Source organism: Epinephelus moara, chromosome 20 (assembly GCF_006386435.1).
Source record: "Epinephelus moara isolate mb chromosome 20, YSFRI_EMoa_1.0, whole genome shotgun sequence".
Classification (NCBI taxonomy): Eukaryota; Metazoa; Chordata; class Actinopteri; order Perciformes; family Serranidae; genus Epinephelus; species Epinephelus moara.
In genome coordinates this window covers 20,824,921-20,850,385 of record NC_065525.1, presented here as the reverse complement: position 1 = coordinate 20,850,385, position 25,465 = coordinate 20,824,921, and the positions used below count along the sequence as shown (strand labels likewise).

Genomic DNA, 25,465 nt, shown 5'->3' with positions numbered 1-25,465 from the left:
GGGGGCAAACACTTTTTCACACAGGGCCATGTAGCTTTGGATTTTTTTCTTACTCATTAATAAAACCCTTCATTTAAAAACTGCATTTTGTGTTTACTTGTGTTATCTTTGACTTATGTTTAAATTTGTTTGATGATCTGAAACATTTAAGTGCGGAAAACATGCAAAAAAGTAAGAAATCAGGAAGGGGGCAAACACTTTTTCACACCACTGTATATGTTTGTGCACATTAGGTTTTGGCAAAATAATTTTGTTTCAACATAAAATGTATGTGGTTGTTAAAAACAAAACAAAACATGCACTTAGAACGGACACAAATATCCTTCCATAAATCAGTACCACGAAGCTGTATTTCACATTCATTCAGTAAACCAACTTAACTGCAAGTATTTGAACATCACACCATTTTATTTAACCTATGCCGTTGTACAGTTGGCAGTTATTAAAAGACCTTTAGCCTGCCTTTTTCATCTGTTACCTCCCTAGCTATAATAATTTTGTAATACTGTACAGAGTCATATCGAAAGGTCTTTCTAGACTTTCACAGATGTCACACAGTGAATATAAAGCTCTCTGTTCAGGAAACTGCAACATGGTGATGTTTAAAAAATGTGAGTGAATATATTCATAATAGGCTACGCAGCAGCATACAGGCAGACCTAGGCTGGCCTGTAGCACATATTATGGCAAACTTTGCCACTGACCCAGAGAAAAGATCAATATGTTCGCCATTGTGCACTAGCAAAATAAACATTTGGTGACAAATAAAGTTTGAGGCCACAAAGACCTATAAAAGAGGTTTTTGTGACCCAAATGTTGGACTTGTCAATAAATACCTGAATGTCAAACTGTCAACCACCTCAGTCTCCTGATCTGATAGGACACGTGTCCCACACGTACAACTGATCTTGTGAAGTTGCCAAAAGGCTCATTTAAGTGGCTGTTGAAACGATAGGACGCTGTGATTGGTGGTTGTTTGGCCTCAGAGGTGGGGTTTATGAAACATCAAGCCCAGTCACATATAAATGTGGCAGCACACATAAGTTGTACACTTAGGGACAGTCCAGGTCAAACTGCTGTGAAACCATGGCAAAGCGCTGCAGGGTCACCTCTTTGGTGGCACTAGCACTGCTAGGATGCTTAGTTGGGACTGAAGTGAAAGCTCAGGGCTCAGCGTGGTCTGCACCATCGATGAAAAAGGGCGCTCCACCTCCTCCACCACAGGTTCTTCCGCGCCCTCAAGTGCCACAGGTCCAACCTCCACCACCACCGCAGAAGGCTCCTCCATATCCACAAGCCCCACAGGTCATGCCACCACGAAAGGTTAATGTATATCAACAAGGACCAAAAGTGCAACCAGCTCCAGCACCAAACGTTCCTCAATATCAACCACCGGTCGCCCAACCAGCTCCACAGCCAAAGTATCCTCAATATCAACCGCCAGTCGCCCAACCAGCTACACCACCAAAATATCCTCAATATCAACTGCCGGTCGCCCAACCAGCTGCACCACCAAAATATCCTCAATATCAACTGCCGGTCGCCCAACCAGCTGCACCACCAAAGTATCCTCAATATCAACCGCCGGTCGCCCAACCAGCTGCACCACCAAAGTATCCTCAATATCAACCGCCAGTCGCCCAACCAGCTGCACCACCAAAATATCCTAAATATCCTCAAGCATTCCATGATCAGGAGCCGCAGGACCCTCCACCGCAGCAACCACAGCGACCACAGGTCCATGCAGTGCCACAGACACAGTCCGCTTCAAGTGTTCGAAATCAGTCTCCTGTTCAGAGTTGCGAGGTGCAAGCAAATGTGAGAATCTCGTGTGGAGCTTCTGATATCTCTGCTGCTGGATGTGAAGCCATAAGCTGCTGCTTTGATGGCCGACAGTGCTACTTTGGAAAGGCAGGTGAGTTTCTGAAAAGACTGGAGGATGCAAAAAAGGTATTTTACATCTTTATGTACTTTTCAATCTACCAACGTCTGTTTCTATTCCAACAGTGACTGTCCAGGCCACCAAGGATGGCCAGTTCATCGTGGTAGTAGCAAGAGATGCCACTCTGCCCAACATTGACCTCGAATCAATCTCACTGTTGGGACAGGGTCAAGGCTGCACACATGTTGACTCGAACTCAGAGTTCGCCATCTACCAGTTTCCTGTCACAGCCTGTGGCTCCATTGTTATGGTAAGACTTTCATTTTCTTTACTTTTCAACCAATAAAGACAACTTAAAATAGGACCTATGCATGTTTTTACCCCACAATTCCAATTTTGTTTGTTTTTATAGGAAGAGCCTGGTGTTATAATCTATGAGAACAGGATGGTTTCCTCATATGAAGTGGGAGTTGGACCTCTTGGAGCCATTACCAGAGACAGCCACTTTGAGTAGGTCATCCTTGCTTAAAAGATGTTTGTGCTGTCAAAATAAAAGATCTGACCAAGCAACATAACACCAGTTTTCTCTTTACAGATTGCTCTTCCAGAGTAGGTACATTGGCACATCTATTGAAACTGTGGTCGTAGAAGTATTGCCGTTAGATAATCCTCCTCTGCCAGTTGCTGCTCTGGGACCCATAAGAGTATATATGAGGTTGGCAAACGGACAGTGCAATACAAAGGGTTGCAATGAAGGTAAGTGTATATCAGCCTAGCAGCACTGCTGTGTTTGTCGATAATTTTCTACAACTGGCTGTCTTACTAACTAATCTCTGTTCTTGCAGTGGAAGTGGCCTATAGCTCTTTCTACACAGATGCAGACTATCCTGTGACCAAAGTACTGAGGGACCCTGTGTATGTGGAGGTGCAACTCCTTGAAAAGACAGATCCCAACCTTGTCCTGACTCTTGGTCGTTGTTGGACAACCACAAGCTCCAACCCTCACAGTCTGCCACAGTGGGACATTCTGATAGACGGGTAACTATGACACCAACTTACATGTTTTACATTGCGGTCAGTTTGTCTGCTCGTTGTGAAGACTGATTATAATCTGATGAAAACTAGAGTCTGATTGAAACTTACATAGTTTTGCCAATGATAATAAAAACCTGTCAATTTTGACATTCTAGAGTTGAAAAATAATCTGCTTCTAAATGTTGATGTATTACCAGGTTGAAATGACAGATACTGACTTCCTTACTCAATTTAATTTCAGTGTCATTGCCTCAATATCATATTCTTTTCCCCCAGGTGTCCATACAGGGATGATCGCTACTTGTCCTCACTGGTTCCAGTCGGTCTCTCCTCTGGTCTGGGCTTCCCCAGTCACTACAGACGTTTCATTTTCAAGATGTTTACCTTTGTAGACACCAATTCAATGGAACCCATGAAGGAACAGGTAATAAATATATCTGTTGATGATAAACAACAAAGCAACCAAATATTGTTATTTTGCTCTGCTAATGGTGTTTTCTTGTTCAGGTGTACATCCACTGCAGTACAGCTGTGTGCACTGCTGCTGCGGGTCACTCCTGTGAACCATCGTGCTACAGAAGAAGTAAGAGATGAATTTATAAACTGCAGAATTCAGAGCAATATGCACTTTAATCTAACCATCTTTGTATGTCTGTCTGCAGAGAGAGATGTCAAGGATGTGGACCAGAAGAAGGCTGAGCCAAAGGTCGTGGTTTCTTCCGGACCAGTGATCATGAGTTCCCCTCAGCAGTAAACAGCACAGTGTCCAGCTCAAGAATTTGGCCATGAACATTTAGTGAAAGATCTGGAACATTAATATGATTCACTTATTAGTCATATATTGTAATGTATGCAAAAAACTTAAGAGTCAAAAGTGTGGTGCAGGATGAATGAAATGGATCCTCAAAGTATTGTAGTCACATTCATATTAAAAAAAAATATTGGCTTTGATGAGTTGTAAATATTTTCTGATTATTTTTGTGCATGATTTACTTTTTAAAAAATTAAATTGGCAGTAATATTTATGGTTCCTCTAAAATAAAACATAATACAATTAACTTTTCTGTAAATAATTTACTGTAAATAATAAATAGTGGCTATTCGATTCTTCCTAATTGTCTTGATTTGATCTCAGAATAAATGTAAAGCCAGTCGCATAAAATTCATGTAATTTTACCAGTACTATATCTGTGTCACCTTGATCAGCCCAAACATTAAAACCACTGACAGATGACGTAAATAACACTGATCCTCTTGTTACAATGCAATGTTCTGCTGGGAAACCTTGGATACTGACAGTCATTTGGATGCCAACTGTTACACACCACCTACTGAAACACGTTGCAGACTAACTAAAACCCCTCGTGGCAACAGCACTCCCTGATGCAGGACAATGCGCCCTGTCATACCGCAAAAGCTGCTCAGGAATGACCCGGGGAATGTGACAAAGAGCTCAAGGTGTCGACCTGGCCTCCAAATTTCCAAGATCCCAATCTGATTGAGCATCTGTTGGACATGGCGGTACCCCAGAGGTTCCATGTCTGGCCCAAGGTTTACTAGCAGAACATTGCATTGTGACGAGATGATGAATGTTATTTAGCTGTCCTGTGGTTTTAATGATTTGGCTGGTTGGTGTAAAGTCCTATTGAATCAGAACATTTTAGAATAAATCTTTAATACTACTACTACAGTACTACTACTACTAATAATAATAATGGCATTTAAGATCGCTTTACATCACATAAAATTTGTAACAAATCATACAAAAAACTGTATAACTTGTAATAGGTAACAGAGAGCAGAGAGTTAAAATGGGCATTAAAATAAGATGCTGTTGTTGCAGTTAAAGTGAGTAAGCCATTTAAAAAAGACAGTTTTGAATTCTGTAATGGAGCCCAGTATACGGATGTGAGACTGAAGTGAGTCCAAGAGTTAGGGTGCAGCATAAGAGAAGGCCCTGGCACCCACTATGCTGAGGCTGATGGCTGGTAGTGCCAGTAGACCTGCTGATGGAGGCCGCAGGAAGGGGGTAGGGGTGTACCTCTGAGAGAGGTCTGAGATAAGCGGGGGAAAGATCTTTTCAGAGGTTGTAAAACGGCTATATATGCTTATTTTATGTGAATTTTTTGACAAAATATTTGCAGTTTTAATTGTATTTAGTGTTTTTAACATTGCACAAAGCAACGCCGATGCTCCATAAAAATTGTACATCACAATTTCAAATAAATACTGACCACAGCATCGCAAAGATGTTATCAGCTGTGCCATTTTTTTTTTTTAATTTTAATAGTTCTTCTTGGAAAACATCCCTGACTGATGTTACCAAAGGCCACTTATCTTTTTGTTTTGCAGAGTGTTTTTAAAGTAGTGGCTCGGATGTTGTTCATAAAGTTTTACATTTACAGACAGAGCAATACAGTAATAAACTCAAGAACAACTGAGATACACACAAACAATACTGAAAAGAGTTGTTCTGAAATGCCTCTTCAGCACTGGTGGAGGAAAAAAACAGAATGAAGATTTCAAAAACATGGGGGGAAAAAGCACAGTGCAACTTGGAAAGAAATGTCCCACAAATTGCCAAAAAATAATAGATGCAGAAAAGTATAATTTAAAAAAGCTAGGTAAAAACTATATTTATTATTTTGCAGAGTTATTATAAATTTTAAGCATTTTTTCAGGTCATATTCTTGTTTGTTTCTTTCCCTTTTTTTCACTAATTTTCATGTTTTGAATTTTCTCTTTTTCCTAATTTATGGGATCATTTCTTCTTTCGTTGCTCATTGCCTTTTTTCCAGGTCTTTGAAAGAAATGAAGCCACTTTGTGTAGATTTCAAAGGGTTAAACAATAAAAATTATTCTCTAAAAATTTAAATAATTTGACAAATCTAAAACTAGAGCTTAAACCTGTATACAAGTTTCTGAAAATGTACAGATGAACTAAACATTTTAACGTTATTTAAGACAAAGAGTTTAATTTGTTTTTTAGTTTTACAGTATTGCAAGTTTTCGTAAGAATTATTCCACAGTGCATACAGCCTTCAGCATATTTTTTTATTCAAACAACTTCTGAATATAATATTGCCATGTTTCAATAAATTCTCATCGTTCAGCAAACTTCCAAACATTCTGCAACACTGATAAAAGCTCTGAAAGCTCAGTTCTGCATCAAACAAGACTTAAATGGCATTTTACAGCAAAAGGTAGATTTACAAAAAAGGCCTTTCTTATCTAAATGTACAGGTTTGTCAGCTTAAAAATGTACTTGACACTTGAAATTCAGAAAGTAATGTCAGGAAATCCAGCCATCAGATTCCTACAACAGTAAACACAGTGACACTGAGCAATATGGAGGAGCGTTAGGGTTGAGAACTGATGCTTTGAGAGATTTATGCCCTTATGAAGCTTCTGTGTCCGAAGGAGAGGTGCTAACATACTTTGATTTGGGTGTGACACTGACGAACATGTCACAGTAAAAATCAAAATATATAGTTATCCAAAATAACTGTCATGTACAAAATGTCATTCACTGAACATGTACTCAACTAGTTTAGTCATAGTGAATCAGTTAACACTGTGAATGAAAATGAAGTTCATTGCAATCAAAATACTCTGAATTTTTCATTGTGAATCAGATTCTGTATCAATAGTACAAGTCACCTCCTACTGAGGTGAGGATGTAACCACCAGAGGGCGACGTGACTGCAGAGGAAAACCAGTTCACCAGTGAACTCTTCACAACCAGCAGCAGTGATGGGTGAGACCGAACAAACTAATTGAATCAAATGACTCTTTTTAGTGTCCGGTACGTACTGGGTCAGCCTGTCAAACATTTGAGTGCTCATGAATCCCTGATTTTTAACACACACTGTTATTGTAGGGTTCTGATCACACAGCCTGCTACAGTGAGTGAACAAGATGCGATTGAATCAGACTCGAGTCAAGACTGCGCATTCATGTGCCCCTCAAATGCTCATTCTTCTGACTTTGGTGTATTCATGCATTTAAGGTGTATTGTGGAAACAAAATAGATGTTACAAAGAAGATGTGTTGTTTTTTATTGCTCACCAACACCTTGATAGCAATGAGAAAGGTAAACGGACCAGATGAGCCATAAAACATGATCAGAGAACGACTTCATAGCCTACCTACATACAGGTGGATGATTAATGCATTTTATCTTGATAAATTTAAACTCAATGGCTGGTAATGCGTTGAAGATTTTTGTGGGGCGGGCAGCACTAGCTGTCAAACGTGCATGTCCTATGATTAAGTGTCATGGAGAAGCTGACACATTTTCGAAAAAGTGTCAAAGTTCAAAAGGTTTGACACATTTACACGCATCAACTCAAAAGAACCGATCCTGTGACAAGAGTCGGTCTGCCCATCACCAGCCAGCAGGTGGTTTTGATATTAAACTGGACTTTACTTGTCAGATCACATCTTTGATCAGATGTAGTGGCTCATTTGTGCAAGCGGAACTGAGCAGAGAGGTGATTAAGTCACACTGGACGCATTTTCTGATCCATGTGTTTGTCAGTTGACAGTGAAACACCTCCTCATCAGTCGGAGATCATCATCGATCAGTGATTGTCTTGCAATTTGAAATTTAAGTGCATTTACACTCTGAGCTTTTCAAGTTAACTGATGTGACAGGTGCAACAGTTTGCAGGGAAAACAGTGTCGTCGCTTCTTATCAAAAATGAAACATTGACATTTTATTTGAACATGTTCAGGCACTGGTGATAATGGTGTAATTCCTTTAACAACAGAGCAGGAGAGTCTTTGTTAGTTCTTGCTTTGTGGGTCCGAGCCACATTAAGAGTATGAATGTGGGTTTACCAACAATCACTTTCAAAAACAAAAACTAAAAGAAAAAAAAAAAACACAAACACCCCTCACCAAAGTGTGTATGCTAAACTTTTGAGTCCTCTGTTGCTCTTTGCCGGCTCATGAATGCTAACAGGCACAACACAGTGCGAGCCATAAAACCTCAGCTGTGTGCGTTCACTCTCCTCCCGCCATCAGTCGGACTTGTCCTTCTTTTTGCCTCCCCCTCCTCCTATGGGAACTTTGCTGACCACTGCAGAGCCGACAGCAGACACTCCTCCAGCAACAGCAGACACTCCTCCCTTAACCAGGCCCACTCCATACCCAGGCAGAGCGGCTACAGAGCTGACGGTGGTCTTGGTGAGGTCGAGACTCTTTCCTCCTATCCAGGTCACACCGCCCACCGTCGCTCCTAAGGCTCCCTTGGTGGCGCCATACAGGCCCCCCGCTACCCTCCCGAAGATGCCCGGCTGCGCCTGAGGATGGTCCTTGTTGTTGTCATCTGGTTTAAAACAACAAGAGCAACATTTGAGCAAAAATATGTCACTGGAAAATAAGTAAAAGGACAGAAATGCTCTAAACTAGGGCTGCAACTAATGATGATTTACATTATCAATTAGCCTGCTGATTATTCTCTAAATTAATTGTTGGGTTAATAAGCATCATCAAATAATGTAACACATAAGCAGTAAATGCTAAAACTTGAGAAGCTGGAACCATTTAGCCTTTTGCTTAAAAAATGACTCAAACTGAGCAATCTGTTACTAGAACAGTTGCAGATTTCTGTGGATCGACTAATTGAAAAATCAACTCATCAATTCAGCTCTACACCAAACCGCATCCTCACAAGCCTTTTCAGACAGATACCCCCAAAATATGAGATAAGATTCTGCAAAACTGTCCGTGACACTATGGATGATTATTTATAATACTGATTAATCGGTTCATTCTGTTTTTGCCCAATTGAATAATTGCTTGTTAAAGGTCCAGTGTGTAGGATTAAGGGAGGATATATCTGCAGAAATGGAATAAAATATAATACATTCATTTTCTCTAATCACCTGAAAATAAGAATTGTCGTGTTTTCGATACCTTAGAATGAGCCGTTTATATCTACATATGGAGCGGGTCCTGGTCTACAGAGATGCCCCTGTCTCTACATTAACCCAGAACGGACAAACCAAACACTAGCTCCAAATAGGGCCATTCGCTTGTTTGCGTCAGCTACCGTAGTTAGCACCCAGTCTATAACGAGCAGTGTCAGGAAAAACACTGATTTGTAACATGACACTGCCACATACAGTGTTTTTACTGGTTTTAATCACTTGGTCTGTTTGTTTTTAAGAGGAAGACACCTCTGTGGATAATTCAGTTCCCAGTAAAAACTTCCTGATCAATGAACACTGAAGGAATTCTAACCTAGAAAAGTTTCCGCTGGTTGCAATCTGCAGTCCTCACCGCTAGATGCCACTAAATTCTACACACTGCTCCTTTAATATGAAATGTCAGCAAAAAATGTAAACCACAATTTCCAATCGCTCAAGGTGAGGTCGTGAAATCATTCAGATATTCAATTTAAAATGGTTATAAAAAAGAAAATCATTAATTCTCGATTTTGAGAAGCTGAAAAAGTGTAATATCTTTGTTTTAAAAATGACTTGCATGATTAATCAATAATCAGAGCTGTTGCTGATTAATATTCTGTCCATCAAAAATTCAATTAAGTTATTTAGTACTTAATCAAAAAAAGTTTCTTTTGTTTCCTTACTCAGTTTAGATGTGACACGTTACAATACACCACACCTACAGTCAGTAACCTAAGACAACAGCATGAATTTGAAAAACAAACATTTCTATGAGCCAGAATCAGTCGTACGGGGCTGCTAATAATGATTATTTTATTATCGCTAAAAGAGCTGTTTTTATTCTCAATTAAATCACTCATTTGTTTGGTCTATAAAATATGAGCCATAATTATTTAAAATGAATCCACACAGTTTTCTAGTGTCCAAAGTGATGTCTTCAGATTGCTTGTTTTGTTTAGTAATCAGTCCAAAAGATAATCAGAGTTACATTATTATTATTATTATCATTATATATTCAAAGTAGGGAAAATCTGCAAATCAGAGAAGCTGCTTTGAGTTTTACATGAAATATGACTTTAAACATGAATTAATTATCAAAATAGCTCACGGTTAATGTTCTGCCAAATGACTGCTCACTTAATCTTCGAATTGTTTCAGCTCTACAATCCTTTCCTTTTTCCACAGCTTTGTCGAGCCCTTTCAGTTTAATTAAATTTTCATTGTATGAGCAGGTGAAATTAAACATTATTACACTTGTGCCATCATTCAAAACTAAAAGCAGCCATAATGTGTTGAAGCTGTAATCTGTTACAGTTAAAATGTCTTTGGTAAAGAAAGGACACGGCTCTGTCTTGTTTGAACACAAACATATTGAGTCTGCACACGTTTACCAGAAGCGGATTACTGCACAAACAGCTAATCACAATGTAAAATCCATAATCTGCATTTCCATATCTGCCCCACGTCTAGTTCTTGGACTGAAAACACGATCTCAAAACATTGAACACAGAGAAATGTAATGCTGTCTAATGAGTTTTACAGCTGAACTTACCTGTAGCTACTGGCTCATCGTTGAGGTATGCAGGCATGTCCTCAGGCACCTGCTCCGCCTGACTCATCGCTCTGGGAAAATAAATGACACAATTACCAACAAACACAGATAAATGGGGCAGGGTGCTATAGGGAAAGAGATTCAGTCTTGTTTTCATGCTTTCCTCTTGCCATCCTCAAGTAATTTTTGCCATGGTGTAAACCCTGGTAAAAATCTGAGCCTGTGCTTATATGTTAAGAGCGCAACAGCAGAAACAACTATGTGACTTTTAGGAGTTTTTATGCCGTAAAATTTGCACACTTAAGTATGATTGTGTCATGGATACACACTCTGAATGTTATTAAAAGCCTTTATCCAAATAGACGAAATGTTTGATATGTGACAGCCTACAGAGGAACCCTTAACTTAAGTCAATAGTTAGGAGCAAACAGCACGTAAAGAAAATAACAGGAGCTTGCTTTGGGTGTGCTGCTGATCCTAAAACAAGGCAGACCTGTTCACAGTCAGTTACAGAGCTGTATAACAGGTTAAAAACTATGGCTGTGTATTAGCAGGAATCTGGCAATACAACATCAATCACATATTGCTATATGTTGCAATACTGTGATTTCTTTTTATATAATTTTAACAAAACTGTCACTGTATAAAGAACATCGGATCTGCATTAGTATTTAACAGTCCCTGTAACATTCAACAGCTCATGGCACTACTTTTTGGATAATTTTAGCAAAAGGAAGTCACGTGTTGAGGAAAAATATGAACACAATTCAAAATCAAGATACTCAAGAGTATCATTAAACACCTCCCGAATCCAGTCACACACACACATTCACACACACATCACATTAGCAACAACTGGACTGGACTGTCCAATTTTATTTTAATTAAATTCTGATTTCTATTTATGCACTTATTTTAACTTGTTTTATTTGATGTCTATTTAATACCACTGTGTTGTTGTCGATGAGGGGAAGTGTTTTCTGTCTTTTATGAGCTGCTGGAAATTTCCCTTTGGGGATGAATAAAGTTTTTCCTATTCTATTCTTCTTTTTCTATTATTTTCTCACACCCCTAGTGAAAACATATGACAAGGGCATAGTTTACAAACTTAAAACAACTGATGCTGAAAACCAAAAATGTTACATATTTGGGTAGTTTGCTGGACTTTGGGAAACACTAACAGCATACACTGACAGTTTATATATCATGTTATCAGTTTGCTATAACTTTTATATTATTTTCTGTATGTTAATGTATGTGTTTTGGGTGTTTTCAGCCTCTTCCTGCGATGTAAACTATTTATTTTTGTCATTTTTTTGTGATCTAACTTGTGCAAAAACATAAAACAAACTCCATATCCCCAAAGTAGACATGATGTCACAAATTGCTACCTACATTAAAAGCTTTGCTGGCTGCTTTAATGTCATCTGTTAGCCTGTAATGTTATTTCTGCTCATGAAAATAAATGGTGCTTTGTTAGGAAGTCATGAAATCAGCTCCGGGGAAAGTGTTATTCAGTCATGGCGTTTTATTAGGTCAGAGATGAACAAAGGGACGTGTTTAGCAGCTGTAACTGCTCAGTAAACACCATTATCACCGTGTTAGGTTAGCATAACGTTACAGTAGCAGTTGGCTAACGGCCCCACCATTGAGTACCAGTGTAAAACTTATGCTAAGTGACGTTAGCTAACCGTCACTGTTTGTTTCGTGGCAGACCGCGTTAACTTATGCTAACCTAGAGTTAAAAACACGGACACTAGCTTAAAAGTTGGCGACTTACTTCGCAATTTAACTTTACAAAACGGTTTCCATCTCACTTTTAAAGCTAAAACATATCCAACTTGTCTTTAACACGCCCAACTGTGTGGTTGTTTTGCTTTTAGTCGCCATAATTAGCTTATTTGTTCAATCTTGTAGCTGAGGCATCCAGACACGTCACGTCTCCCCCAAAACACTAAACATCACTTTTTTCACACTTAATCATCGACATTTATTGAAGTTTCCTCCTCTTAGTTACAATAATAGTCGAGAGGAGTTTCTTTGAAGGTGGTTTAAAGGATAAAATGGCTCGTTTTTTGTTGTTGTGCACAACTTCTCATGGCTGACACCAACTGAACCCCAAACTGTAACTGAGCACTTACCTTGCTTTGTGTCGTTATCAAACTGATCCAATGTGCTGTGCAGTAACGTGAAGGACCTCAAACTACCTGAGTTAAAGAGCTCCCACGGCCTGTAATCATGGAGCTGCTGCTGGTGGAGCTGACTTGTGTTGTCTGTCTCTGGCTATATTTTGGAGGAGGACCTCAGTCTCCACCCATATAAACACACAGAGGTTCACACTGTCCGCGGGATGGAGCTCCAGCTGCTGGCTGCCTCTGCTATTTATGACCACATGAATACACATTAAAGTAGTTATTACTGCCTGGGTTATTGTTTTATTATTTAATGTTTTAGTTCACGAACAAACACGAGGATTTTCTTTTTTATTTATACATGATTGTAATTGTTTTCGTGATAATTAGGAACCGTTTTGGCAGGATGTTACGGAGTTTGTGTAGGATGTTGTGATGCATGTGAGGATAGAAATAAAAGGATAACATATGATGAAGGTTAATTTTGTTTGGGGTCCCTAACCGTCACTTTGGCGGGAGATGACACTGATCCAAATACCCCCCAAAAAAACATCCGCCCCTCAAAGCGGAAGTGACGTCCATCCTATTGATCCTAAATCAAAGATCGTTTCTTGAAGAAGGAGACGTCACGTTGTAGTATTTTAAATAGGCCAATATCAAATACCCCGGTAGAAATTACAAGTATTTTCATGGGGAAAGCAACAAATAAAATATAATAAAATAAAAGCACGTAGACAAGGCTGGGTTTGGGCTGTGGTAATTTTATTATTTGCAGATAATTTTGGGCAGCATCACTAAGGCACTTCGAAATGGTTAGTTCCCTTCATTACTACATGTATTGACTACTAGTTGTATAGAGCAGACCTGTGTTAAAATGTAAATGGTGCATATTCAGTATTTATATTCATATTCAAGATGCAAATTTATGTTAAACCAAATGAATATAAATGAGGGCATACAGTCACAGCAAATGCAAATACAGTGGATCTCCCATCCAACAAAATAGACATTCGCTTAACGTTTTAAATATGATGACAAATGCTGTCACATCTATCCATCCACCCATTTGTTATCTATACCCTTTAATCCTGTACAGGGCTGGGGAGCTCGAGCTCACACTGGGCAAGAGGCAGGGTAAATCCTACACCTGACAAAACTGACATATTAGGCAGTTTTTGGAGTGGTTTGCAATGAATAGTCACATTTAAAAAGTTACTCAAATATTATGAGCTGAAGGGATGTCGTGGTCTCACTGTCTGGACTTGCACATTCTAGTTCTGACCTGATCTTAATTTTTAGGGTGCCATCGTGCACTGAACACCTAATGTAGTGCGGCAACAACAGCACTGAATGAGTGAACAAGGACCAATTCAATCAGACGGAAGCGAGACCTCCGCCAGCCAAGGTTAATGGTGCATTCATGTGCTCCAAGGATGGTCATACTTGTGACCTCACTGTGTTCAAAGCCATGCTTGTATGCTTGGGGTAAGAAGAGGCCTTGTCATGATGTAAAAAAATATTGCAGTTGTTTGTAGAATTTTGTACAGCCTGTTCTTCCATTGTAAATATTTGTCATCTGCAGCTGAAGCTTTCATTTCTACGTTTTGTTTTAGCCTACTGCTAGGAAGCTGAGGTTTTCTGCTGACTCATGAGTTACTTTGAACACTGTTTTTAAAAGCTGTGAGTGATGCTTTTTTTCTTTTGATGTGTAGAGAATCGTTGTCCTGTTTTGCTGCATCTGAAACTGGTAATTTTGTTCTTAAAAATTGGATGTGCTTAATGTTTAATGTGGAAGCAACATCAACACTTCAAAGAAGATGTGTTGTTTCATTGCTCAGAGTGGTTACACAAAATGTTAATAAGGGAAAGCAAAGGAAACAGATGAGGTGAGCAAAGAAATATGATTGGGAATTCATTTTTCAAATTATTCTGACACCACATGAATACAGCACCAGGCTGCGGAGGTAACTGGGACGTCTGTTACTTGCCCATAGATTTTAATACTAACTACATACCCAAGATGGTGCTTATTCATTTCAATGGAGTTGCTCACCTGGCACATACGGCAATATAATTTTCTAGTTTCCAGGTTTACTTCCGCGGTATGCAGCCCACTGAATATGCACAATAATGTTTCTCCTGCGAGTTACCGCTCAGCTCATGAACATTACATTGTGATGATGTCACAGATTTTTAAATCACTTTTATAAGGTTGAGAAAAGTTTTACAAACATAAAAAGTGTTGAGAGTCATAATTGACCTTGTCTACAGTTGGATGTGTCTTGTCAACAGTTTTACAGACGTCTCTTTTACAGTGGTGGTCTATGGGGAAAATGCTTTTTGTGCCACAGGTCATTTTTTTGCCGCAAACCCGCAGTGGCCACTGGGAAAAATTTGCTGCAAGGCCGAGCAGCTTTCCTGTTGGCCTGTACTTGCCCCTTAAACAATGCCAGATCATTGGTCAGTGACTTTTCTATAACATTGTATTGAGCTTACATAGCCTACCTACATACAAGTGAGAAGCTGATTCAATGCATTAAAATTAATAGAGTGCTTCAGGGATGATGTTTTTCTGTAGGCCAACACGGGAGTTAGCATCACCCACCATCCTTCATCAAAAAGCCTGTGGGAATTTTCTATTGGATTTTGGATCACTGCAGAAAATAAGCTCTGTGGCAAACAAACGTTTATGATACATGTGATGTACAACACATTCTTGGAACCCATTGGCTGTATTCGGCGTCTGACTTCTGGCAGACGGCGATACGGCCTCTGGGGGCAGACCCCCGATTTTTTGGCATTCCGGTTTGATTTGGGCGGAGGAGGCGAATTTCCGTTTCCGACTTCCGTTCATATATAAGTAAATATGCTGAACCATTGCGATGGATTCAGAGTTTGCAGTGACGCCAATTATGTTCCACCTCGTTAGTTCACCGCACGGACCGTTTAACCTGGCAACAACTGCAGCCGGCTCAAATGTGATTGGTCAATATCACGCGGACTACAAACAGCCTACAACAGGAAACCAGGGCTCTTCCGCTCTTCTTCCGGAGGCAAGATCACCGGGGTTTGCCTAAAGACTCTACATTCACTGAATGTAGAGTCTGTATATAAAGACTATGAACAACATGATAATCTCCACAAATAAACACCACTTTTATGACCAATGTTGTATGACTCAACGTCAGCCGTGGTTGGGGTGATGACGTTCCATAGTCTCAGTTAGCAACTTAATAGCAACCGCCATTAAGAGTCATAAAAGCTTCAAAATAAACGAGTGGGGCACTGACTTATTTCATGTCAAAAAACAACACGTGAAAGTCTCTTAAGCTTGTGTGAACCACAGACCTTATTTCAGGTGTCTAACCAAAAACCCATTGACTTCATGATGAGAGAACCAGGAGTGGTAAGATGCTTACTCATTTCCAGATTTTAGGACTCATTCCTGAGGCACTCTATGTTTTATCTTTAATAATGTTAACTTATAGGCCTATATGATTACTGGTAATGCATTGCACAGAAGTTTTGTAGGGAGGGAAGCACTTGCTGTTGAACCTTCAGGTACTATGACGGACTCTCCTGGAGAAACTGACCATATTTTGGAGAAAGTATAAATACTTGACCATTTAAAAAGGTTTAAAACATTTAAATATATCAACTCCATGGAACCAACACTGTGAATTTACTCTGTCTCCCCATCACTGAGTCCTATCTGACACTGGGGGTGCGTTCTGAATCGCATACTTTTTCTTTTTACTTTTAGTAGGCTATATACTGCAGCTGCCCTTAAAAAGTATGCACTGTTGCGTGCAGTATGCACCCAGTTGACCATACTAGTTCCTCATACACTCTCTTACACCCTGAACTTTTACCCTCTTGCTCATATATCCGTTACCATGGGGATAAAACAAAGGATTGTGGGAAAGGATAACCAGAACAGCATGCTGACTTGCATGCTGCAAAATCAGACCGGATGTAGTTGGACATCCTGGCATTTTTGGCAAACTGCATTTGACATACTATGTACTGGGACGTACTAAATCATTTTCTGGCACACTATATAGTATGGTAGTATGGGTACAGTGGGTACTGGAAAGCGGAAACAGAGCACCACGTGACTCCAGCTCTTGTTTCCCGCCTGTATTCGTAATGACTTATTTAGTACCCGGAAACAGCAGCAGAGTGACGTCTCTTTCCCTAAAGCTCACCCCTCCAGGCTGCATGTAGATAAAGTGCATGTGTCTGAGAAGAGGAGACACTGTTACTGCGACTGGAGCAGATGTTTCCTGACTGCAGAGGCTCGTAGATTATAAGAGTTTAGAGATTAAGACGTTTGGTTTCCTTTTGGATGTGAAACAAACCGAGTGGCCCAACAGAGTCTGCAGTGTGTCGTCGCCGTCTGGTCAGCATTCAAAAGTTCCGCCGTCTAGAGAGACAGGTAGCTAATAGCAATATTAATATAACGTTAATGTGTTATTATTATTATTATTATTATTATGATTAGAGGTCTGGGGATGTGGAGCTCCACCGTTTAATAACAATGGCAGTGATTCCTGCAGAGCCCCCCTACAGTCAAATATATGTTGTTCTTGTTGTTGTGTCACCTGGGGGTTTGTGCCTCACTGCAGAGGGGTTTGTGTAATACAGCTGCAGTGATAAGTCATTTAATCGATTCGTTGATAGACAGAAAATGGGTAGCAACTATTTTAATAGTCAAATAATTGTTTTAGTAATTTATTTAAGCAAAAAACCAAGTATATGCTGGTTGATGCTTCTTAAATGTGAGAATTTAATGCTTTTCCTTGTCATACATAATACTCAATGGAATAGTTTTGATTTTTGGACTGCTGGTTGGACAAAATCTACCATATGAAGAAGTCACCCTTGTCTCTGGGGAATTACACAGGGTATGTTCGCTTTGTGAAACACTGATTGACATTTTAAATCATTTTCTGACTTTTCATTGACAAAACGATTGCCTGATTAGTTTGACACTAGAGGACTGTTTCACATTTAGCTACTGAAGGTGAAAGTTTGTTTGTACTCACCTGAAATCCTTGTTTAAGAGGTGTAGGTATAGTAAGAGCAGGATTTGTGACATCACAACTAGTTTGACAGCCAGTCATTGTTCAATATGCAACTTAAACAAGTGTGATGTGGATACTTAAAGCAACAGTTCACCCCAAAATCAAATATACACATTCTCCTCTTACCAGTGCAAAACCACTCAAATATAATGGAACTATGTGGACCTCGGCTTGTGGTGCTGAAAGCACCAAAACAATACATTTGAAAACTCAACAGGAATGTCATTTTCCAAAAATCAGGAACTGGTTATGTAAGATAATCCACAGACCTTGTTGTGAGCAGTTTCATGTAGGAACTATTTCCTCTCTACTAAATAACTCCCAGCAACTGTATCACCGTGCAGAGGGAAGCTCACCCAGCACCACTGAGCCAGCTAACGTTACAGCTGAGCCGAGGAGGACGCCATTAATGTTTTCGTCTTGCACTAGATGCACACTTCCTTCTGCGCAATTCTTCAGTTAGTGGGGGGTAGTTCAGTAGAAATAAAATAGTTCCTACATGAAACTGCTCACAACAAGGTCTGTGGACTATCTTGTGTAACCGGGTCATGTTTGCTGGAAAGAGACATTGCTGCTGAGTTTTGAGTTCAGATGTATAGTTTTGGCACTCTGAGCACCACCAGCCAAGTGCCATCTAGTTCTATTATATTGTAGAGAAAGCAGACATCTCTATGGCCGATATCTCCGACACTGCAGCTCACACCAAAACAATCTAGATTGATAAACAGCACCACAGGTAAGAGGAAAATATGTACTTTTATTTTGGGGTGAACTGTCCTTTTAAAGGCTCTAGGTCACTGAGAGTGGAGGGGAGACATCTTGTATTTTCATAGATTCTGGATTGTAAAACATGTCTGGAGGGGATCTTTAGTATAACCAGATCCAGTAATGCTTGTACTCATTAAATGTCCCAGATGCAGATGGTTCTCCTAATTCAGTGGCTTATTCAGTCTTATGAATATGTATAAAATGTTCGATACCGCTGTATGTGATGTTAAAAAAACAGACTATGAGGTCCATCACAAGACTTATTACTCAGTTTAATCTGCATCTAAAACAACATAATGCTAGTCATTTTATAATCATTTACAAATGAGAAAGAGAAAACAAAAATTCTACTCAGTTATAAGATTTCTAATTAACTTTCTTTTGATCTGTCCATGAATGAATCTACTTGCACTTCGGTAAACTGATTTATAACAGATTACATGATGAATGGCTCCATCCTATGTTAGTCTGTTACAGTTAGCACAGTGTATGGGTTGATAGTTTTCGTGTGCATGGCCTGTGTGCAGGTCCTTTGAAGTCTAAAAATGTATCAAATTCAGTTTTATAAATTATAGGCCTTAAAAGTTATTACATTTTCTTTAATTTGAATTTGTGAGGTCTTAATTGACACAAGCATTATATATTTAATGTAATTTATCCATCTTTTAATTTATTTTTGTCAAAATGAGTCAAGCTGTTTTGTATGAAAGTTCACATTTACAAATACAGATACAAATCTTCAAAGCACTGATCCTAATACTGGCTTTTTACTTTATAGTTGCACAAACTTGACCTAACTTACTCTAATAATAACCATATTCCTACATAAAACCTGCCTCTGCACAGGACCACATATATGCTACTTACCTTTATACTTACCTGCAATATTTGAATAAGAAAAAGATGATTTGTTCAAAAATCTGTCTTAATTTCGGTTCAAAATTATCTCGTAAAGGTCTTAAAAAGTGTGCCTGACACCTGTAGATACCTTGTGTGTAATGAGATTTTGGTCCCAGCAGGTGCCAGTGTAGCCTCACTGTTAGTAACTCCTCTGTGAGATCTGAGACTGACTGCAAGTAATTCTTGCAGCTCTGCACAGCCAAAAGTGATTCTTCTTCTTGTTTTTAGGTCACACACAGTTAGACACACTGATGTGTCCTCAATGACATGCCTTGCTAACAGGCTAGGTAATGGCCCATTTTATGTTCAATTATTCATTCATTCATTCATTTTCCATGAGCCCTGTGATAGTCTGGCGACCTGTCCAGGGTGTACCCTGCCTCTCCCCAAATGTCAGCTGGGATAGGCTCCAGCCCCCCTGTGACCCCATTTTACATTTAAAAAGGTTAAAACTATTGTGCTTTCTAAAGGCCCATTCTTTAAGTATAACTCTTTGATTAGTCGATTAATCATTCGATCAACAGCTAAAACCCATCGTCAGGAAACAATTTTGGTAACCAGTTTGTTGTGATAAAGCTGTATTTTGTAACTTTTATAAAAAAATGTTTTTGTCACAGTTGTTAAAAGTGTCACTGTTTTCACACAGAAAACAATCCGTGACCCGGCGGCCATGTTGAAAACAGTAGAGCAAAAACCAAGCGCTGCCACCAGGCCGGAGCGGTACACTTAAATATGTTTCTGAAAACATTTATAGAGATAGGCAATGCAGCAACAGAATCTTGATTCATATGCCTATTTTGACTGCAGTTCATGAGTCAGTGATTAACAGCAAATGCTATCAGAATCACTATATAAGGAGGAGGAAGAGGAACATGATGTTTTTCACATGTACGACTGTGTGAATATAGTGACAGTTTCAGCAAATATGACAAAAGGTTATTTTCATAAAAGTTACCAACTTTAGCTTTAAAGGCATTTCTCAAACATAAATGACCAAAACATTTGCTGGTGTCAGCTTCTCAAATGAGAGGATTTGTGAATTTTACTTGCCATATGCCCGTGATACTGAACTTGTGGCCCACAGGCCAAATGTGGCCCTTGGGTGCTGGGTGGCCCGCTGACCATTTTTTAATTCTCAACAAAAATGAACTGATTCACAGATTTCTTTTGGTTCTTTTATTGTAAATGGGGTGCCAGAGTGCATTTTTAAAAAGCATCAACATGCAGCTTGTTTATTTAAAAGAATAAAGTACCAGGGGAGGATCCCCCCGATCCCCCGACAGAGGTAGCTATATTATTCATATATTAAGTATTGTTTATTTAATAACTGGCCCCCATGCAAAGCAAGTTGAGCATCCTTGCTTTATACGATTGCAATATATATATATATATCAATAAATATCAGTGTGTTTTACAAAACAGTCAACATTTGACATTTTCTAGACTAAACAGTTACTTAATTTATTAAAAAATTAGTGGTGTGATGCAGCCCTGAATATCTTTAATTAACTGGGCAGCATATATTTTTTGTTTTCTGTTTCTTGTTCTGTTGTATGTCTCTGTGTAGTTTTAGGGCAGGACAATATATTATTATCATATTATTTAGATATATCTTAAATATTTTCATCTCCTGGTTTTCAAGGCTGCATCACAGTAAAGTGAATTATTTTTCTGAACTTATCAGACTGTTCCACTTAGTCATTACATCCACATTACTGATGATTATTTATCAAAAACCAATAGTAAACCTTACAATATTGTGACAATGTTTGGTCAAAAATATCAACATAATTGATTATCTGCACATCACTCAGCCCTTTCTAGTATCATGAGTTGTGGCTTGACATTTTTGTCAGGGTGAGAGTGGACCTGTGCTCAGTGTCTGTTTTTCAGATCCTGTTCTCTCAAAGAATCTACACGGTTGTACAAATAACATCACACCCCATTATTGTTAGATTGGTGTTTAATTTGGGGCTGGTGAGTCCTTCGAGAAGTAACAGGACAAGAGACATTAGTTAGCCATCGACCCACTGGGCAGCATTAGCTCTCCACCACCCTCCTCCGCCTCCGTGTGAGCAAACAATAAACTAACACAAATTAGGACTCGCTGCTTTGTGTCAGATTGAGAGTCCAACAAAGATGCTACACAGAGTGATATGTCATTAGTGAGCAGGTGGGGAAAGACGACATAGAGCTGTTGCCTCTCCAACTAAGTAATGAAGAGGTTTCCTTGGCGACCGGGCTGCCTGTTGCCATCCGTGTGTTGGGGGGGGCAGCAGAGATCAAAGTCAGCTGTCCTCAATTCTGCTGTAAGTGGAGGGTTAAACGCCGGGGTTGCAGGGGAAAAGCCCCTCATTAAACTTAACCAAATCTCCTTTAAGACACAGCTGACATGACGTGTTAGTCCAGAGGCAGCAGGTACATGGTTTTAACTCTCGAGACGGGACTGTCCACAGCTTCAGGCTGCTGCTGCTGACAGTGACAGAGGGTTTGGATGTGTTGACTGTGTATTTCAGTTTAGTAAAGGGTTATAAGTTCATAGCACTGGACCACACAGTGGAAACAAATCTCTAAAATACTGCTTTTGTTGTTCAAATTCTAGTTTGTTTTCATTCACAATAAGCAGACCTGTTGAAAAAAAAAATAGATGAGTCAATTGACAGACAATTTATCAACAACAATTTTAATGATTATTTTAGTTTTTCTCTTTTTTAAAAAATATTTTGTATTTTGAAATGCAGTGTTATTACATTCGCAGTCAATACAAATGGATATACAAGCAGTGAAAAAAAGGTTTTTCAGAGATAATGCTTTTGTAATTTTAAATAGTTTTATATAATCCCTCAGCCTTGGTTTCATTTAGATTGACGCGTAATTTATTTCTCTCCATTTTCAAGAATGACTATGAAAAAAGTGCTATAATATACTGTAAGTACACATCCAGAGAGGTAGAGGTAAAGGGGAAAAAAATAATAAAATAAGTAAAAATGCTTGTAGAAGTTTGGCCTCCCATAATTGCACATTACATTAAAATATGTAGACACATAAGAGCGTACAATAAGGAAAATAATAAAAAGCCAAGAATGTCCTTTTAATCAATTATCTTAAAAAACTCAGGTGTCAGAGGTTTGACATGATTATTGAAGTTTTTCAAAGCAAAATATGCTAAAAATTGCTGGTTTAAGCTTCTCAAATGTGACAATTTGTTGCTTTTCCCCTGTTTTATTTTATTATGAACTAAATAACTTCAGGTTTTGGATTGTGGGTTGGACAAAACAAGTAATTTCAAATTTTCAAGACATCACTTTGGCCTTTGGAAAGTTGTCATAGGCATTTTTTACTGTTTTCTGACATTTTACAGAGCAAATGTTTAGTTAAAAAAATAGTTTAATTTAATTTTAAAAAAGTCATTCCCATCAACTATATCAACCTGAAAAGAAAAGAGTTTACAAACAGGAATCATATATTGTTAAAGTTATAATATGTATCAAAACAGTTGTTTTCAAAGTAGAAATTATATTATTTAATTTATTTGTCTCATTTTTAATTTTTTTTATTCTGGGCTTTTTCCTACGTCACATTATTGTAACATTGTTCCTCAGTGAGCAGTAAATGTTGAGGAGAATCTGCTGTCACATTTTTGTTGTTTTAACACCAACTTTCCTCCCACTGCTCTTCGCTGGTGTTTGTCTTCTGGTCCCAGCCTCTGGAGCTGTAAAGGGATTATCCATTAGCCTGGCTTTTTGGGGGGTTACTGGTGACCACTGAGGTGTGCCCTGTGTTGTAGGACTGTCCTAATTAGATAACTGTAACCCTCATATGAGCAGCGACACTGCTGGTGGTCCGGTACTGGTACACACTCAGCTTTTTGACTGGGGAGAGCTGCGAGAACAAGCAGTGTGAAAGGCCAAGTAATCCTTTTTAAGCCTTTTGTCATTTATACAGGGATTTATTTGTCATTAAAGAATGATAATGGTGTTTGTGGCACAATTAGGCCTCTATCAGATAAAAAAGTGGGCATTTAAAACACTGAAAAGCAGTTTGATGTTATAAAAAATAACTTTTGTGCACCTGTGCAAGGGATGATTTTTTATTATAACTTTAAATCATTTTAATTTGTTTTAGTTGCTGAAGTGTCCTCCATTTTGTCAACAACGTCCTTTCCTGTTTTGACTGTTTGTAACCCTGCTGCTGCCGCACCACAGTTTTCTGCAGCCACACTGATTGTTAGGTTTCTTTAGACTTCTTTTATGTATCTTTGTGTACTTTATTTTTTTATTTTACGTCATTTGTGTGCATGACTTTTTCTTAAAGTGTAATTTCTCCAGATATGATTAGAAGGCATTTTAACCAGGGACGTTCCCAACAACTAATCTCTGATTAACCTTTTGAAACCTGAGCAAATTGGCTTGATTTGTTCAAAAACATAGGAACGAAAGAAGAAATGACATAAATTGGTAAAACAAGAAAATTAAAAACAACAAAATTAGTTTATATTAAAAACAAACAAACAAAGGAAACTAAAGTTAAAAACAAACAAATACAGAAAGGACCTAGAAAAGTGCTTGAAAATTAAAATATAAATAAATTACTTTAAAATGTAATTATAAATGTAGTTTTTCTGCAGCTTTTTTCTTTTTCCCCCTAGTTTTTTAAAATACCTTTTTAATATATATTTTTTCAATTTGTGGGACATGTCTTGTCTTTGAAAGAAATTGCACCAATTTGCTCAAAGTTCAAAGGTTTAAATACTTGTGAAAGGCGTCTGAAAGCAGCACAAGTAAATTGATGTTGCTCCAGGTTTCAAAGGGTTAAAAAAAAGTTCAAACTTTGACTAATGGAGTAGTGTAGAAGTAAGAAAAACTCAGAAAAGAGAAAAAATTCTGCGCAATTTAATCAGTAAGATTAAACATTGTCCAAAACATTACTGCATTAAAGTGCCATTTGAAATCACGTTTCAGTAACCAAAATCGTACTTTAAATGCCGCTGAAATGTGCTACACTTTGCACTGTGCATTATGAACACTGCACATAGTCTTACAAACAAGACAACAACTCACTAAATAAAAGTTAATGAATAACATGAACTGAAAATGATATTCTTTAGGAAGAGAAGTCTTTCATTGGGTGAACACAGTCACATAAAATAATAGTAGTTTTAATAATAAGTTTAACCAACTAGTATTTCTGGTACCGACTAGTCAGAGTAGCAACATTAATCGACTAGTCAACTAATCGCCCACAGTCCCTAGTGTTGACGTACACTGCACCATCTGTGTGAGACCTTAATAACTGGGCTGGTGATTTATTGCCTGTACTCAGCAGTGTCTTTTTGAGAGGAGTCCAGACAAAAGCTGAGACCCTCACCCTCCCGCTGTTTTTAATAGTTCTTTAGGATGTGCAGGGAGAAGAAAACAGTAGTAATGTGGGGGCTTCAGCCTTCAAGGAGGCAAAGTGAGAGAAGATTGAGTGCAGAAAATGAAAGTAGTTTGGAGAATGTGAGATTTTTAAGATGGTTCAAAGGGTCATCTACCATTGTTAGAAGCTTGCATCAGTTTTAACTTGGTAATAATACTTTTTTTAGAATGTTAATGTTAAAGCTTTAAGGTGACATCGTCCCAAAGGCTACTATGTTTTTTTTTTTAATGTTTTTGGCTGCTCTGTAAGCCTTCAGTGACCCCTCTCCTCCTCTCCCGTCCCCTCCGGAGGGCGATAAGGTGCTGCTGGAGAAAAGCTGGTCTTATCTCCCTGCTGCCCTCTGAAGCAGTCATGTTTTATGGGTTGTAGCTCTTTTGTTTCCTTGTCCGCTGCCTCTCCCTGATCACTCACACTCATTCCTCATGGAAGTTGTTTGAAGGCCTAGAATAGCTTTGGAAAAGAAGCCCCCCCTCATCCTCTTCTTCTTCTACTCCTCTGTTCCCTCTTTATTGAATCCCGCCTCCGTATCATTTATCTCTGGACCCCCCCTTCTCTCCCTTTTCCTCGGTTTGAGGGGGCCGTTAGGGGGCATCCTCTTTTCTCTCCCAGCTGGGTTTGTTGACACACAGTCAATCTACGGTTCCCTTTCACCTCTGCCACCCCTCTTTTTAACTCTCACACCCCCTCACCCCTCTGCCTTACCCTCCACTTTCCCTCAACAGTAAAGCTGCCACAGCTGTGGACTGTATTAGCATAGCTGCTGAGGAGCAGAGGGG

At 38.9% G+C, this 25,465-nt stretch overlaps 3 protein-coding genes across 41 annotated transcripts in view; 2 read left to right on the top strand and 1 right to left on the bottom strand.

Annotated features, from left to right (window-relative positions):
* LOC126407500 (uncharacterized) overlaps positions 1 to 3,868 on the top strand; it is a 14,393-nt gene extending 10,525 nt beyond the window's left edge. For 33 of the 37 annotated variants that reach the window (XM_050072459.1, XM_050072452.1, XM_050072451.1 and 30 more), the window contains 6 exons: positions 2,295 to 2,392; positions 2,478 to 2,638; positions 2,728 to 2,920; positions 3,194 to 3,341; positions 3,425 to 3,500; positions 3,580 to 3,868. In XM_050072459.1, the coding sequence (XP_049928416.1) occupies positions 2,295 to 2,392; positions 2,478 to 2,638; positions 2,728 to 2,920; positions 3,194 to 3,341; positions 3,425 to 3,500; positions 3,580 to 3,671 (768 nt within the window). In that variant the 3' untranslated portion in view covers positions 3,672 to 3,868. The remainder of the gene's footprint in view (positions 1 to 2,294; positions 2,393 to 2,477; positions 2,639 to 2,727; positions 2,921 to 3,193; positions 3,342 to 3,424; positions 3,501 to 3,579) is intronic. The other 4 variants (XM_050072435.1, XM_050072437.1, XM_050072438.1 and 1 more) reach the window with 4 other exon arrangements.
* A 2,086-nt stretch (positions 3,869 to 5,954) lies between these two features.
* Positions 5,955 to 12,693, bottom strand: tmem263 (transmembrane protein 263). Its single transcript, XM_050072474.1, has 3 exons — positions 12,526 to 12,693; positions 10,385 to 10,455; positions 5,955 to 8,249 (listed from the first exon to the last, which is right to left on the bottom strand). The coding sequence occupies exons 2-3, from the start codon at positions 10,449 to 10,451 to the stop codon at positions 7,942 to 7,944; spliced, it is 375 nt and encodes a 124-aa protein (XP_049928431.1). The 5' UTR covers positions 10,452 to 10,455; positions 12,526 to 12,693; the 3' UTR covers positions 5,955 to 7,941.
* Positions 12,694 to 16,686: 3,993 nt separating this feature from the next.
* Positions 16,687 to 25,465, top strand: part of si:dkey-103i16.6 (uncharacterized protein LOC557125 homolog) — a 15,949-nt gene continuing 7,170 nt past the window's right edge. For 2 of the 3 annotated variants that reach the window (XM_050072704.1, XM_050072705.1), the window contains exon 1: positions 16,687 to 16,954. The gene's annotated coding sequence lies outside the window, so the exon portion shown is untranslated. Of the gene's footprint in view, positions 16,955 to 18,122; positions 18,340 to 25,465 lie in introns of those variants that run through there. The other variant, XM_050072706.1, reaches the window with a different exon arrangement.

Coding starts and splice junctions, on each gene's coding strand:
- tmem263 (XM_050072474.1), bottom strand. CDS start 10,451: ATGAGTCAGGCGGAGCAGGTGCCTGAGGACATGCCTGCATACCTCAAC. Junction 8,250..10,384: donor CGATGAGCCAGTAGCTACAG/GTAAGTTCAGCT, acceptor GTTTTAAACCAG/ATGACAACAACAAGGACCAT.